At 40.8% G+C, this 17,052-nt stretch overlaps 2 protein-coding genes across 2 annotated transcripts in view; both read left to right on the top strand.

Annotated features, from left to right (window-relative positions):
- Nucleotides 1-4,268, top strand: part of KRT20 (keratin 20) — a 9,628-nt gene extending 5,360 nt beyond the window's left edge. Inside the window, exons 3-8 of the mRNA XM_004378130.2 lie at nucleotides 506-662; nucleotides 1,011-1,172; nucleotides 1,280-1,405; nucleotides 2,372-2,592; nucleotides 3,321-3,358; nucleotides 4,064-4,268. Coding sequence (XP_004378187.1) covers nucleotides 506-662; nucleotides 1,011-1,172; nucleotides 1,280-1,405; nucleotides 2,372-2,592; nucleotides 3,321-3,358; nucleotides 4,064-4,161 — 802 coding nt within the window. The 3' untranslated portion in view covers nucleotides 4,162-4,268. The remainder of the gene's footprint in view (nucleotides 1-505; nucleotides 663-1,010; nucleotides 1,173-1,279; nucleotides 1,406-2,371; nucleotides 2,593-3,320; nucleotides 3,359-4,063) is intronic.
- Nucleotides 4,269-10,892: 6,624 nt separating this feature from the next.
- On the top strand, nucleotides 10,893-16,273 carry KRT12 (keratin 12). Its single transcript, XM_004378086.1, has 8 exons — nucleotides 10,893-11,485; nucleotides 12,016-12,098; nucleotides 13,010-13,166; nucleotides 14,024-14,185; nucleotides 14,281-14,406; nucleotides 14,528-14,748; nucleotides 15,639-15,709; nucleotides 16,176-16,273. Exons 1-8 carry the CDS (start codon nucleotides 10,937-10,939, stop codon nucleotides 16,271-16,273), a joined length of 1,467 nt encoding a protein of 488 aa, XP_004378143.1. The 5' UTR covers nucleotides 10,893-10,936.
- The last annotated feature ends 779 nt before the right edge of the window (nucleotides 16,274-17,052 follow it).

Raw genomic sequence — 17,052 nt, 5'->3', positions numbered from 1 at the left:
AGTCGATGTCACTGAACTGTGCATGTAGAAACTTTTGAAATGCTGTATCTTTGGCTATGTAGATTTTCAACAGCAACAACAAAAAAAGGTCGAGAAGGGAGAGGGTTGACATGTTGTGGGGTTGTTAACCAATGTCACAAAACAATATGTGTACTACTGTTTCATGAGAAACTATTTGTTCTGTAGGCCTTCACCTGAAGTACAATTAAAAACAAAAATTATCCCCCCCCAAAAAAAAAAACTTTTTTTTTTTCAGGAACTTTTGAAAGTTATTTCACATTGCATTTTCACAAGTCACTCCAAATCACAGAGATTATAGTATGGAGCAGATTATCTGATTCCTAGGTTCTTATGCACATTTTCTGAATGTATAAAGGGGGACTGAAGGTATTGAAATTGATTTCCTCATATGCTACATAAAAATCTATCTCATTATATTAAGATTCTCTCTCCTATAATGACTTCAGAGAGACTCAATTATCTCTGCATGCTAATTGATTCACAGGTGTGAGACTGAGAGGGCATTACTAGTAACAGTGGAGAACGATCTTATAGGCCTGCGTAAGGCCTTTGATGATCTAAACCTACGAAGACCAGAGTTGGAGTTCCAAATTGAAGAACTGAATGAAGACCTGATTCTCCTCAAAAATGAACATGAGGAGGTAAGAAAATATTCCAAAGTGGTACTGGGAATGATGAAATTTCCCAAAATAAGAATAAGGAGGAGAAAGAAGAAGAAGAGAAGGACGAGGAGGAGGAGGCGGCGGCGGTGGTAGCGGTAATGGTGATGCTGAATAAGATGACAACGATAGTGACGTGAGCCCTGACTTTTCATTAGGTCGTTGTATGGGTTAATCACCTAGAACAGTACCTGGCCCATAATAAGTGTAGTTATTTCTTTCTTCCTAACTCATTCCCCATAAGTCATAAGATTTCCTATGTCTTTTCTGTTCAGCCTCATCTGAGACTATGCTTCAGACTAAAATGAATCTGTATTTTCACTCTTGCAGGAAGTCAACAGCCTGCGCAAGCATCTGGGCAGTACTGTCAATGTGGAGGTGGATGCTGCTCCAGGCCTCAACCTCAGTGCGGTCATGAATGAAATGAGGCAGAAATACGAAGACTTGGCCCAGAAGAACCTTCAAGAGGTCAGAGAACAGTTTGAAAGACAGGTAATAGTATGATTCTAAAGGGTGAGCAAATGAGTTGAAATTGCTCTCCAGAAAGAAATAACTCATTTCCTTTCTTTCTTTTTTCTTTTTCCTTTTTGGAACTTTAGACTGAAGCTCTGCAGCAACAAGTCACAGGGAGCACTGAAGAAATAAAAGGAACTGAGGTTCAAGTAAAGGACCTGAAACACACCTACCAGAGCCTGGAGATTGAGCTCCACTCCCAGCTCAGTATGGTAAAGCATACTTCCATTTCTCAACCCAGCGTGTGTTTCCTAAGCACGTGTGTTAGGAATTTAGGAATTCTAGAAATGCAAAGACCTATAAGAAATAACCCCTCCCCTCACAGAGCTAGCAGGGAAACAGGCCAAACAACTGATGATCATTAAAGGGCAGAAAGAAATCGAGGAAAGGACAATGTACTGCAGGAATGCAGAGGAAAGAGAAGATCTGGAAGACTTCACAGGGAAAGAGGGGGCATTTGAGCTAGATCTTAAAAATAGAGATGAATTTTAAAGTTGGAGAATGAGGGAAAAGACATTCCAGGCTAAGCAAATCAGTCAGTTTATGATAAGTTACCCTGTGGTAACAAACAATCCCCCAATCATAATTGCTTACACCACCACCACCACCACATCCATCACGGGTTGGCTGCAGCTCTGCTGCGTGACATTTTGACTCCAGGGATAAGCTACAGGAGTAGCCCCTATCTGGGACATGCCAGAGTTGTGGCAGGTAGAAAAGAGCAGTGGCTGGACCACATGATGGCTCTTAAAGCTTCTCCTCAGAAAAGGCATTTGTACCTTCCATCTGCATTTCATTAGCCAAAAAAAAGTCACATGGCCACGCCTATCAATGGGATGAGGAATTCTAATGCTCTCATATGGAGGATACCAGAAATCACATGGCCAACCCTGATATAACAGACAGGGAGACAAAGCCTCTCACAGGGAGGGAGGACAAATATTTGAAAACAATAATATATCACACTGAGAGAACAGTGGGCACAAAGTTAAAAACAAAAAAGAACTAGTAATCCCAGCTAAGGTTGAGGTTGCCTAGATGGAAGGAATGAGAGAGAAAACTAGAAATACATGATGTCCACAATGGCTACCTGCAGAGTTTATTTTCAAGGGAAATTGAAATTGAGCCACCTCTTAACAGAAATCTTCAAAGAAATGCACTCTTTCTTCTGTTCATAGAAAGCATCTTTGGAGCGTACATTAGAGGAGACCAAAGCTCGTTACGCTGGCCGATTGGCCACCATCCAGGCACAGCTAAGCTCCCTAGAAGCCCAGCTGATGCAGATTCGAAACGACACAGGACGCCAGAACAATGAATACAATATTCTTCTTGACGTAAAGACCAGGCTTGAGCAGGAAATTGCTACTTATCGCCGCCTTTTGGAAGGAGATGATGTAAAGTAAGGCTTTTAGAAGGAATATGTGTCAATTTCTATATGCTGTTCTATTTGAATGTCCACACATTAAACTCTGTCACTCATTATCCAGCATCAATGCAATCCTTAACACAAAAGCAATCACACACACACACAAATCAGCAACAAAACAAAAATATACCAAAAGGTATGCACACCCCAAAAATATCAAATAGTCTTTGTACTTGAGGTCATGTGGTCAGACTAAGTTAGTAGATGGTTATCCATGTGACACAGTCTATTCTTATCTTAACTTTTATAATTAATACATCATTGAAAGCACAATAAGTATATATAAACACATTTTAATTCTCATTTGAGAACTCATGAGCTGAACAATAGGCCACAGAGGTCCCTGAGAGCTCATTTGAGAACCAACAGCATTTCAGCAGCAAAGGTCCCCAAGTACCGCACCCAAGAAAGTCAACAAGAGAACAGAAGATTTAAACTTCCATTGTAATTCTGTTATATTCATTACAAAAACTTCTAACATATGTTAATGAACCAGTTTTGAAGCTATGTGTTTTCAAGTTAAAACGTAAGACACTCCAGTTGGAAGCGACCAGCATCATAAAAAGGGAAATAAATACAGGAACAGCACTAAAACACACATCAATCAAGCTATAATTGCTTTGAAAGACAAAAAGCAGGAATGGCAATAACACTGTTGTTTCTGTTTCTTTTTCTTTCCTTAAAAACAACCAAATAAAAAGGACTTCAGAAGATCAGTTAAGCATCCTAGAAGAGATAGGTAAGTGTTGTAATTTTCATATATTTCTTGTGCAACTTTCCACTAATTATTAGCCACAGGTGAAAAGTTAAGTGAGACCAACTCTCAAGTAAGCGGACATGACACCCCAAAAATCATACCCATGGCTATCGAGTGATTCTGACTCCTAGTGACCCTATAGGCTAGAATAGACCTGCCCCTTAGGGTTTCCAAGGCAGTAAATCTTTACAGAAGCAGACTGCCACATCTTCTTCCCAGGGAGTGGATTGTGGGTTCAAATGGCTAACCTTACAGATAGCAGGTGAGCGCTTAACCACTGCGCCACAGGGCTCCTTGACTTGATACTAGGAGTTCTAAAAATCATGTACATTGCATGAAGGAACTCTTCATATGGGAAATTTGTCACACTCCCTATGGCAGGGGAATTTTCATGCCTGTGCTGTTTCTGTCCTGAGACATCCTGAGAGTCTATTAAAAAAATAAGATTAAAATATGAATTTTGCCTAATTAAATATTTCTGTTTGGGGGTGGAGAGAGTAGGAAATTTTAAATTTGGGGAGAGTGGCACATTTTCTGCATTTGTCTATAAAATGGGTTTGGAATTATTTAAGAAAGAGAATGGATTCCACTGTTTTCCTAAAAGTAAAAAATGATCATAATTTAAAATAGTCGTAAGCTAGCAGTTATGTGTCTGAATTAACATTTAATGCTGAAATCTCAATTCAGATGTCAAGAAAACCAGGAAGATTAAGACTATCGTGGAAGAAGTAGTGGATGGCCAGGTTGTGTCCACCAACATCCAAGAGGTAGAACAACTTATGTAAACAGCGGCCAGAAGGAGATGCTGCTGAAATTTTGAAAGAACTGTGGCTATAATTTTTGCTCCCTACAAGAAGCAGCTATTAGAAGACACTAGTAATACCCTGGAATGATTAGAAAGGAGAAAAAGCCTATTTATCAGTCTCTGTAATTGAACATAAGTGTTTTACTCAGAGGAGCTACAAATTGCCTGCAAGATGAAATCAAACGAGCACTAGGATATTTAAAACATCATTACTGCCATCTTTACTGTGAAGCATATTAATTACAAGCTATAGACCACCTAATATCAATTCGTAGGTAATGATGCTGAAAATTACATTGCGCGGCAATTACCCTAAACCTCGGAGCACAGAGCCTATGCAAATTACAAATAAACCTCTCTCTTTAACCTTTCCCGTTTCTAAATTGCAAAACCTCCTTTGGGGGTGGGGACTGGATTTCTCACTGAGCTTTTTTTTTTTTTTTTTTTGGTTGATCTCACTACCTTTTAGTATCAGTACAATTCTGCTACTGAGTTATGTCTCCTTTTTTCCATTGTCTCCACTGCCTTTTAAAAACTCAGCTCAACTCTTTGAATAGTTTGAGGGTCAAATTCCAATCATAATGCTGAGCAGACTAATGAAGCACTCTGGGCTGGAAATGGGAATAGATGAAAAGCAAAATCAGTGAAGCCCTTCTCAAGGTATAAATCATATAAATCACCGTGTGCTCTCTTATGTGGTGAATGTATGTTATGAACTGCTTCTCACCGTTTTTTTAAACAACAGGTTTATTGATGCATAATTCACACACCATAAAATTCACCCTTTTAAAGTATACAGATCAGTGGTCTTTAGGATAGTCACAGAGTCGTACAACCATCACAACTATCTAATTTTAGAACATTTTCATCACCCCAAGAAGAACCCCCATACCTATCCCCCGTCACTCCCCATTCCCTCTCTCTCCAGCCCCTGGCGACCACTACTTCCAATCTCTAAGGAGATGTCTATTACAGACAGTTCATATATATGTTGTGTGCTGTCAGTTGATTCTGACTCATAGCGACCCTATAGGACAGAGTAGAACTGCCCCATGGGGCTTCCAAGGAGTGGCTGGTGGGCTTGAACTGCCGACCCTTTGGTCAGCAGCCTGAGCTCTTAACCACTTCACCACCAGGGCTCTGTATCATATATACGGAATTACACAATATGTGGTCTTTTGTACATGAATGTTCATATCACATTATTCACAACAGCCAGAAAGAGGAGAACCACCCAAATGTCCATCAATTATGAATGGATAAGCTCAAGGTTGTCTATCTACACAATGGAATATTATTTGGCAATAAAAAGGAATGAAAAACTAACTTACGCTTCAACACAGATGAACTCTGAGAACATTATGCTAAGTGAAATACGCCAGATACAAAAGCCCACATACTGTATGTTCACCCTTGCTTGCATTTCGGTGAGCAATAACTGCCTTGCAACTATTTAACGGGACAAATAAATTTGCCTCGTTTCATTGTATTATAGTAAATAGATAGCTTGGACTTAGAATTTTATATAGAAGTTTATAAATAAGTAGGATTTTTAGTTATATTACTATATGAAAAATAATTATGTGGCTCACTTAAAAATAATAACATCCACTAATAATTTACTGAGCACTTACTAGGATCCAAACAGTGGGTCAGGCATTTTACATGCATTTCTCATTTAATCCTCACAATAATCCCATGAGGTAGAAACGATTACGTTGAATCACGCACTTGCCAATAGTCGCTCATTTCTGACCTTCAAAAAATTGCAATTTCACGTGGTTTAATCTTATCATACCCTCCCCATTTTACTTATGAAGACAAATGAGGATAATAAATGAGGACAGGAGATAACACTTTCCCAAAGTCACACAGTCACCAATAATGAAACAAAACTGAACCTCAGGGCTACGTGTCTAAAGCCACCATACTCTCTTAAGCAGCTTATTACATGACAATTGCTGAGCCACACTCAGAATGAGTGTTTGCCTGTCCTTCTGTCATTTTCTAATTGTCCTTTTCACTAGTCAGACACTGCACAACACCCAGCTGTGGCAAACGGCCAGCTTTGTTACCTAACATCCCACACAAGACCTGATTCAGCACAACGGAAAAGCTATTATTTCCACTCCTTCGCATTTCCTTGCTTTTCAAAGAAGGAAAGAGGTTTCAGCCTCATTTTTTTCCTAATTTTTGTCAAAGCCACTTCAACTAGTAAGTTGCTTTTTAAAATGTGAAGAACTTTTGGAAGTGAATTCTTTTTTCACCTGCTAGGACTCATTCCTGAATGGTCTGAAATCTTTGACAAGCAAATACCAGAGACTATGAATCTGATTAACAAAAAACCTGAGTACATGGGTTTGAGATTGACTAGGCATAGCTATTTGTCATATGGCAAAAATGACTCTTTGTTAAAGAGGTAGGGTTATTACTGTAAAAACAGCGTAAGGGAGGCATCTGACCTCCTTTCCGTTCACAAGGTGGAAGGAGAATCCAGATCAACAGCCCAAGGCTCATTCCTATAAGGCAGAGGTCAGACAGGCCTCCTCTCTCCATCATCTTTAGCATTTCTGACACCAACCGTCCCCCTCATGGCACTCTCAACTTCTCTGCTGGGTTCAATAATTCATTGCTATAGCCACACAGAGCTTACAGCCAATACTCTCGATTACGGGGTTTATTAGGGAAGTAACAGGTTACAATTCAGGCTCAGGAACATTCAAGATACAGTTCTTCCATCAGGACAGCCTCTTTTCAGCTGTGCTTGCAGGCACACCTCTCTCTAGCCCTAGGCCTCTGCCCTGTTCAGGCAAGTGTTACAAAGCTCTTTTAGCCCCTGCCAGTAAGTCCCCTGGTAATGTAGTTGTTAAGAGCTACGGCTGCTAACCAAAAGGTTAGCAGTTCAAATCTACCAGACGCTCCTTGGAAACCCTATGGGGCGGTTCTACTCTGTTTTATAGGGTCGCTGTGAGTCAGAATCGACTTGATGGCGATGGGTTTGTTTTTTTTTTTCGGTTAGTAAGTCCCCAGAGAGACCCCAGGCACTCAGCTTTCTGGCTTCTCACTGTCTTCAGGGTTACAACTCTATCTCTCTGTCTCCTGGTTACAGGAGCTTCTCAGCGCAGGGATCCCAGGTCCAAAGGACGTGCTATCTGCTCCTGGCTTGGTGGTTGTGGGATCTCCTTCCTGCCTCAGGGATGGCTCATTTCAAGCCCAGCAGGATGGCAAAACTGACCAATCCCCTTGGTGGGCCACAATTACCCTATTTGCACAGTCCCACCCAGTCCCTTCGGTAGGAGTTACAAGACCACGGTGAGAAAGGCCACACAAAAGCAATCCATCACACCACAATTAATTTCACATCAGAAAAATGAAGACTTCTTCACTGCTTTTTCTTCCAGTCAATCTATCAAAGAAAGTAGGCAAGACTATACATACATCTGTAACCAGATAGTTATACCAGTAGTTACTGTATGAACTAAAATCCAAAACCAAACCCATTGCCGTCGATTCTGATTCAGTGAACCTATAGTATGTATGAAAGTGAAACATTAATCCCCGCATCTGTACTTCTTATACCAGCTACAAAACAGAACAGCATGCTCCTACTTCTGACCGGTATACAGATGCAGGGAAGGTTCCTTGTCCATAAACATAGGGCTCTTTATCACACGTAGGGTTGCTATGAGTCAGAATCGACTCAATGGCAATGGGTTTGGGTTTTTTTTGGTATCACGCATTAGAATTACCATCAATGTATTTCATCACTTGATATGGAATCACCAGGGCAAAAGTTAAGCTATCAAGCTCAGAGAGAACCCCTAGAGGTGAGGTTAGGATGGAAAAAAGTATTTTTTTCTGGACTTGAGGTACTATTTCTACACAGAGCCCTGCCTGCAACATCTAAAAAGGAGAATGATAAGTATGATATAAAATTAAAACGTGGTCAAAGTGAATCCCCATGACATCTTTTGCTCTCACCTTTACCCACTCAGGGGTAGTCTCTAGTACCTGATCACACCCTCAGATAACAATTCTAACTTAAAGCATAGGTTAGTGATTTCTTTTTTTTTTTAATTCCCCTTTAAACATCTCTGTTTTCTCTCCACTAGACTTATTTCTAAGATTCCCCTTGTTGCTATTGTTGTCGTGTACCATCCCGGGGTATTATTTTACTTTCTTCCTCCCTCCCACCACATACGGCCTCCAAAATCCTCCCCTGCTTTGAAGAACCACTGAGCACCAAAGTCCAGAGGTCAGACCCAACCATGTCCTCTGGGGGTCCCTGTTCATCCCTCATCTCCAAAGCACAATATAAAACATAGGAAACCCAGTATTCTTTCACTCACTCACAGAATCTCAAAATGTTATTCGAAGCAAGAGAGAAAGGTGTTATGAACAAAGTGGTGAGTGAAGTGCAGAAAGTGGAAGACGTAGCTTTAAGGAATGGAACTCAGGTGGAAATCATGCAGTCAAAGACCAGAAAACTAACCAGCCTGGCATGAAAAGATGATCACTTGCTTTATTTCATAACAATCTAAAGATTTACAAATGCCACTTTAGTAATTTTCTCCATTTTGCATATTCCCTGAACTCGACAAAAATGGAAAGCATTAACTCTTCATTTGAGTTCTCTGTTCCTCAACTTATGTAATATAATCACTTTGCCAACATGCCCAAGATTGTTTGCTTTGTGCATTTCTGCCTGCCTATACATTTAGGCAGCTGTCAAAGAAAATCATTTCACTTCCAAAAACGGTAAAATGGAGGCTTGATATTTATTTAACTTAGCTCCCCCAACCAAACACACACACACGCTGACACACACACACCACACCACAGACCCACCACACACACACAATACACACAACACACACACAAAACCATTGAAAGAGAAATATTTGTCGTTCCACTTCGAAGTTGCTCTCCATTCATAACTGGATTCAGAAAAAATCTTGGTCAAAGCATACCAGTTATCCAGGGCATAGTCATTTTCAAATTAAATGAACATTAAACAACACATTTTAACACATTAAAGATTAAGTTCTGTTTAGTTTGGACACGTCATCAGGAAAGACCAAGCCCTAGAAAAGGCCATTGTGTTTGGCAGAGGGTCATCGAAAAACAAGGGAAATCGTCAATGAGACGGATTGTCACAATAGCTCCAATAACGGGCTCAAACATATCAAAGATCATGAGGATGGCACAGGGCTGGTTGGCTTTTCATTCTTCGAAGCACATTTTGCAAAGCTTTCACAAAAATTAAAAAACAAAACATTGCATAGTTTGTTCTATACAGATTTTACCCCTTTTCGAAGCAGTCAACTGAAAGGAGTCACTGGCTTCTTAACTTGAGGCTTTAATTCTTTCTTGATTTGAAAAGTGTGTTTCCTCTTACTTATGTTGATAATGACAATCAAATCTGAAGTTTTTATCCAATCCATTCATTCAGTTAACACATTTATTGAGCAATTGTTATATGCAAATGGTTTTATTGAGCAACAATTATGTGCAAATGGTTTTACTGAGCAACCATGAAGTGCAAATGGAGTTCTTCCTTGGGTGGTACAAAAGGTTAACACGGTTGGCTGCTAACACAAAGGATGGAGGTTAGAGTCCACCAAGAGTTGCCTAGGAAGAAAGGCCTGGCAATCCACATCTGAAAAAACAGTCACTGAAAACCCTAGGAAGCACGGTTCTACTGTGACACACATGGGGTCACCATGAGTCAGTCATCTCCAACTGAACAGCAACTGGTTACTGGTTACGTGCATTATCTGTTAAAGGAATAAACATACTAAGTGCTGGGCACAGAGCAGTGAACGATCAATCAGGCAAGGCCCAAAATGTTGGCAGTGCGAATCCACCAGCCATTCCTTGGACACCTTATTGGGCAGTTCTACGCTGTCCTATAGGGTCACTATGAGAATGGACTCGATGGCAACAGGTTTGGTTTTTTGGCTTCTTTCTGAATTGGAGCCCTGGTGGCATACTGCTTAAGAGCTCAGCTGCTAACCAAAAGGTCAGCAGTTTGAATCCACCAGCCACTCCATGGAAAAATGGGGCAGTTCTGCTCTGTGTTATAGAGTCGCTAAGCGTCAGAATCAACTTGTTGGCAATGGGTTTGGTTTTGGTTTGGCCTTTCTGTTGAACATCCTAATGACGATGTTTGAAAATCCCTGAAAATTCAAATCCAACGTCAACCTGGAAATCACATCTATTCCTGACCTTCCATGAGTACATTTCAGAACTCTTCTGAAACTATATTCCACTAAAAGATAACACTATTATCATGACTGGACAGTTTTCTAAATGAAACAAATAGGAAAGATGAGTGAAAAACTCAACAGTTTCGTTTAGGAAGAAACATTCATTAATTTACCCATTCAACAAGCAATCTTTGCTTTCCTACTATGTATAAGCTACTGGGCGGTGCTGGGAAGACAGGCAATAATTTGGAGAAGAAAAATTCTTTATGACAACCTCTCTACTCCACCCAGATCTCTTTTTTGTTTAACAAATATGTGATGGGCAGAATTGCTGAATTATTTCTACACCAATGAATTTTCAATTTGTATAACTCATTTACTTGCTGAGATGGCCACAAAAAGAGGCGGGGGGCACCAAATTTTGAGTGGAGAGAGTGAACTTTTCAACTGCAACAGCCTATAAAAGGTTGACTTTTCTGCCTTCCTGACACTGCTTCTTCTTCGCGGGTTGTTGCTACTTGGGCTGTGGATTTCCCCGGCAACACCATGTCACTCTCTTTGCGCACCTCTGGGCTGTCCCAGCGACTGTCCTCCCAAAGTGGGACAGCAGGCAGAGTCAGGGGCATGTCCACTTCCACTGCTGGAAGTGTCTATGGGGGAAGCACCTTTGGCTTTGGAGGTAGCTGTGGGGGAGGCTTTTCTGCTGCTTCCATGTTTGGCTCTAGCTCTGGCTTTGGTGGTGGTTCTACAAGTTCCTTTGCAGGAGGACTGGGCACTGGTTACGCAGGCTCCCTGGGGGGTGGCTTTGGAGGCCTGGGGACTGGCTTTTGGGGAAGCCCAGGAGGTGGCTCCGTAGGTATTCTCGCTGGCAATGATGCAGGCCTTCTTTCTGGATCAGAAAAGGAAACCATGCAAAATCTTAATGACAGATTGGCCTCCTATCTCGATAAGGTTCGAGCTCTAGAAGAGGCTAATACTGAGCTAGAAAACAAAATTCGAGGATGGTATGAATCACGAGGGTCTGGGATTGGAGACCCCAGGTCACAGAGTGATTACAGTAAATATTATACGTTGATTGAAGACCTCAGGAATAAGGTAAGAATATGTTTTTTGGAAGAGTTTCAGGAATTATTTTTTACCTTTAGTTTTTACTACTACAATATCTTACAGTGATAATCACTTAAAACTTAAGAGATATTTTTCAATTTGGTTGTATTGAGCAATGATCATTTCAAGATGTTTCATTCCATTTCATCACTTACCATAAAGTGACTGTATTCCCACCACTTTTTTTTTTGTAGGAAATGTGTTTCTTAATTTTTTAATACTGTTTTATAAATGTATTTTCTTAGAAAAAAATGAAACTGCCTTAAACCCATTGCTGTCGATTCCAACTCACAGCGACCCTACAGGACAGAGTAGAACTGCCCCATAGGGTTTCCAAGAAGTGACTGGTAGATTCAAACTGCTGACCTTTTGGTTGGCAACAGAGCTCAACCACTGTGCCACCAGGGCTCCAACACTGCCTTAGCATTTTAAAGTAACCTAAAAACTCTTCCTGTCAAAAAAAAAATAATGTTAGTATTTTAGGGTCTCATTTTGTGTGTGTCCCCCTATTTTGCCAGATCATTTCTGCCAGCAGCGGGAGCGCCCAGCTCCTCCTGCAGATTGATAATGCCAGACTGGCTGCCGACGACTTCCGAATAAAGTGAGTCAAATAAAAGAAAAACAATCATTGATGTCCCACCATTTCTTCTTACTCCCTGTTTTCCTGCCTTCGTTGATGGATAAATATTTCCACCCTTCTGAGGTTCACATGCTCTATACATTTTGTGTTTTGGCAATTCACATAGGTCATTCTGGAAAGTAATTAGATTCTAACACAATTCACATTGCAAGACCTGAAGCTGTAAGTTACTTAAACCTAGGACTATGAATCACCGTATTTGTACTTTGCCTTTGACTCATGATGTGACATAATTTTACCAATGTCCTATATCTCAACTTTCCTTGTATCAAAATGAATTAATAATGTTTTTTTTTTTTTTTTTGCCTGGGGTTTAATGAAACGATTGTTTTACTGATGACACATAGAACTAAAATATTAATCACACACTTATTTTTGTATTTCCCTTTTCTTCCCCATACCCTACCCTCCCTGGCATAAGGAAGAAATACGAATTTTCTTTTTGCTCCACAAAATTTCCACAGGAAGTTGCAGGGGTGACAGTCCCGAACCTGTAAAATCTTGGTAAAACCTAACAAAAGATCAATGCTTTAAATTAAATCATAAAAGCTAAGCAAAAAGACAAATGATTATTTTCTTTTCAACTGCTTTTCGGATACCATCAGAAACTTCACCTAGAAAGGGGCCGCTAGGTTCATAGCAAAGGGGAATTCGTTCCCTTGGGATGCAGTACTGCTTGAGTTGTTCTCTCCAACTGAGCAGTAGGCTATCATTAATAAAAGGAAAAAGTTATAAAAGCAAAAAATATATTGCAGTGCTGCTATTTTTAAATAGCCGTACAAACTTATGCATAATATAGCCCCCAAAGATGGCAGGGACCTTGTTCAAAGGGTTGTGTTGATTCCCCAAACTGTCTTGTATTTGCCTTCCAGGTACGAGAATGAGCTGGCCCTATGCCATAGCGTGGAGGCCGACATCAATGGCCTGCGCAGGGTGCTGGACGAGCTGACTGTGACCAGATCTGACCTGGAGATGCAGATCGAGAGTCTGACTGAAGAGCTGGCCTACCTGAAGAAGAACCACGAGGAGGTCAGCCAGAAAGAGCAGCCTCTCTAGGCTGGTATTTTTCTCCTAGACCCAAAAAATACAATTTCTAATTTATAAATCTCAAGTTAGAACAAATATGGAGGATACTTAGCTCCCTGTTAAACTGGCGATTTGGGATTTCTGGGACTGTGTGTGCATACGTGGTGTCGATGGGGGTTCCTGTTACGTTTAACAGATCAGAGGCACTTTCTGATTTTGCAACTTCAATCATTAGGTAATGACAAATAAGAACTCTAATTGTCTTGATTTAGTGATTTTTTTTAAATAGGGTATTTTAAAAGCTAAAAAACAACAGTCTATTAATAATATGTGTCACACACACACACACACATCATGAAACCCTACTATACCACAAGTAGCCGGCTGGTAGACAGAATGGACATCTATCACGACCCTGGCAATAGGGCTCTACAAAGGTTTCTGCAGGATTTTCAATGGCACGAGTGGTGTGCAATCCTAGGTACTGTCTGCAGCTCTTAGTTTGGTAGGGATAGTTGAAAGCCTCCAGTGTTCTGGGCAAACACTAGGCCCCTCCACCCTGCAGATGACCCTCCAGGGCCAATTTATTCATTGGGCACAGTAGACACAGCACCTAGGCCTGTGATACTTCTAGGGGCCCACAAAAACATTTTAAGTTCTTTTGAAATCAGAAGAAGACATGAACTTTTAGGTAAAGGAAATGTTTTAATGTATTGATATATTTGTCTTTATCCCAATCCCAATCCAGCGGTAAAATATAATTTTTTATGGAGGAAGGGGTCCATGAAGGCAAAGTGCCCAGGGCCCATGAAGGTCAGAATGCACCACTGGCACCCTTTTGTCTCATCTGCTGTCCCCAGGAGCTCCAAAGCTTCCGGGAGTGCAGCCTTAGCCAGGTGAGCGTAGAAATGGACGCCACCCCTGGAGTGGACCTCACCGGACTTCTCAACGACATGAGGGCGCAGTATGAAACCATCGCTGAGCAGAATCGGAAGGACGCGGAAGCCTGGTTCACTGAAAAGGTTACACAAACCAAAACAAAAGGCTTTGATACTTTCGCTGTAATATGTTGAGGTTGGAGCGCTCACGTCGCCTCACCACCTCTTTGCTGTTGCAGAGCGGGGAGCTCAGGAAAGAGATCAGCACCAACAAGGAGCAGCTTCACTCCAGCAAGAGTGAGGTCACCGAGCTGAGGCGCGCGTTTCAAAACCTCGAGATCGAGCTCCAGTCCCAGCTCGCCATGGTAGGTGTGACGTAAAGGAGAATCATTTCAACTTCCCAAGACAATGCTGTATCCAAAATATGTTAGCCCACTTGACTGTCCACTCCATTAGTAAATCTGTGCCATTTCCCTTCCACTGCAGAAGAAATCCCTTGAGGATTCGTTGGCCGAAACCGAGGGTGACTACTGTGGCCAGTTGGACCAGGTGCAGCAGCTCATCGGCTGCCTGGAGGAGCAGCTGCAGCAAGTGCGCGCCGACGCCGAGCGCCAGAACGCCGACCACCAGCGGCTGCTGAACGTCAAGGCCCGCCTGGAGTTGGAGATCGAGACCTACCGCCGCCTGCTGGACGGGGAGGTCAAGGGGTAAATCTGATAACAGGTGGAAGATAACTTCCATTGCTGACTAACGGTAGACCCGTTTTGCTGATCAACAGCGGATGCAGTGTTTGCTGCAATAGAAGGAAGGGAGAGGTTCTCTAGTTGACAGAAAAAATAAGAAATCTAATAAAGATATGCCTTTTACTTATTAAACGCTCTAAAAGCAAAACAAAACAACAACAAAAAAAACCCATCACCGACATGTCGATCTGACTCATAGCGACCCTATAGGACAGAACAGAATTGCCCCATAGGGTTTCCAAGGAGCGGCTGGTGCATTCAAACTGCCAGCCTCTTGGTTAGCAGCCGAGCTCTTAACCACTGCACCACCAGAGTGCCAGTAAATGCTCTAGACTTTGCAAAATGTGTTCATCCCCTTGTCTTACTTGATAATCATTTATAAAATGCTGCCGTGAACAAACGCACCAAAGACAGAGGCATATTGTAAGTGAGTACTTCCAGGTGCTAGAAAATCAGGCTTTCAGTTTCTGACATCGACGACCCGATGCCGAGAATGAAAACATCGAATAGCCATCCGAACCGTCTCAGACCTTCTGTAGCAAACTTTCTAAAGCAATAGCAGGTATGAATAGTGAGAAGAACTCTATAAATTGAGAAATGTAGTTTCTCAGACCTGATCTTCCATTAACTGCACTATGAAAGCCCGTTTTAGGCATGGTTTGAAACTAAAGGTGCATTGCACCAATTGATGTCTCTCAGGGTGCACCAACCATTATTAATCAAGAAATTTGGGTTATCATCCGGCCACAGTTTTAAGTATCATTCAAATTTCCGGCTCAAATAGCACACTCTCCTTATTCCTCCTCATTCCAGAAAGCATCGTATGATGTCATCCTCCCTTGTTTTCTTTACAGTGATGGGTTGGATGAAATTTCATTTGTGACAGACTCCGAATCTCAAGCACAGTCAATTGATTCCTCCAAAGGTAAGCAGATTCCCTAAGAGTCACTTAGAATAAGTCAGAATCACATTTATGAATGATTCGAGCTGGAAGATTTCATTCAATGTTGCAGTAGTAATAATTTCAAGTGTATCTGTATTCTGAGCAAGAAAAAATATTTGTGCCATCCTATAAAAAATGAGTAGTCTGTACTGTATTAAAAGTTTGGCAAGTCCAGGGGGAAAAAAAATACAAAGAGGTATTCTAAGTACCGTAACCAACATTTAAATATTTGAAAAGAAAAATGTTTTCTTCTGTACACAACACTCAACATATTTCATTTCCATTGGATAAGACATTTTTTAAAAAATATGTCACTTCTGAAAGTTTAAATTTCATGGATTATATCAGCCAATACCTAATTTAGAATCTTAAGTTAAATAACAATTAATTTTTGGATTAATATTTGAAACACTAACTTTTCAACCTTTTCTTTCATCCTTATCTTTAGACCCAGCCAAAACTCAAAAAGTCAAGACAATTGTGCAAGAGTTGGTGAATGGTGAGGTAGTCTCATCCCAAGTTCAGGAAACTGAAGAACTAATATAAAATTTTACAAGATCTGCCACATGATTGGTTCTTTAGGAACAAGAAAATTGCCAGAAATTTTTCCTTTCAGAGTAAGATATTGTATTAGCTCAAACTCTATTTTTGTGGTTCATTTTCTTTGGCTTCCCTAGTTGAGTCCTTTTTGTCCCTCTGAAATAATATTCAAATGCAAGTCATGGTGACCACGTCAGTCTTTAAAACAAACCAAAAATTACCTTTCATCTTTTTGTACTTGGAGTAATCTTTTCATGAAATTTCTTTTGGTGGCCTGTATCTTTTTGTTTTTTTTAACCATAGAACTTTAATCAAGTAGTCATGTTTCCATAGAATTCATTTCAATAAAAAATGAATGGTAATAATGTGCAATGTGTGCCTTTTTGATTCCAAAAATTAATGTCAAGGGCATAGAGAGAGGTTTGTGAAATAATAATATAAAATGGCAAAACACTGGGATAAAGATCTCAAGGTTGGAGGTTAAGAAAATTCTTTTAAAAGTACTGTCCTTTTTATGTCAGCCATCAAGACTGTGACAAAATCATATTGTTCACACACAGGAGATAGTGTTCTGTTTTGTTTCTGCCGTTGTCAGGTGTCGTCGACTCGGTTCTGACTCATAGCAACCTTCATTTTCTAGCACCTTCATTGAGTCAGTCAAGAAACACTGTACCCTACTGTGTTCCACACAGTGCTGGAGACTCAAAGATGAATACGATACGGTCCTTGCCTTGAGGAGCTCACAATTGAGGGCGAAGCTAGACATCTACCAGGAATGGTGATAT

Source organism: Trichechus manatus, unplaced genomic scaffold (assembly GCF_000243295.1).
Source record: "Trichechus manatus latirostris isolate Lorelei unplaced genomic scaffold, TriManLat1.0 scaffold00054, whole genome shotgun sequence".
Taxonomy (NCBI): Eukaryota; Metazoa; Chordata; class Mammalia; order Sirenia; family Trichechidae; genus Trichechus; species Trichechus manatus.
Note: the sequence above shows the minus strand (reverse complement) of the source record. Positions and strands in the feature narration are given on the sequence as shown.

What these genes read in the sequence shown, in the direction of transcription:
- KRT12 (XM_004378086.1), top strand. Translation starts at nt 10,937, where the DNA reads ATGTCACTCTCTTTGCGCACCTCTGGGCTGTCCCAGCGACTGTCCTCC. An exon ending in GCCGACGACTTCCGAATAAA is followed by an intron (nt 12,099 to 13,009) that starts GTGAGTCAAATA and finishes TTTGCCTTCCAG; the next exon opens with GTACGAGAATGAGCTGGCCC. An exon ending in CTGGACGGGGAGGTCAAGGG is followed by an intron (nt 14,749 to 15,638) that starts GTAAATCTGATA and finishes TTTTCTTTACAG; the next exon opens with TGATGGGTTGGATGAAATTT.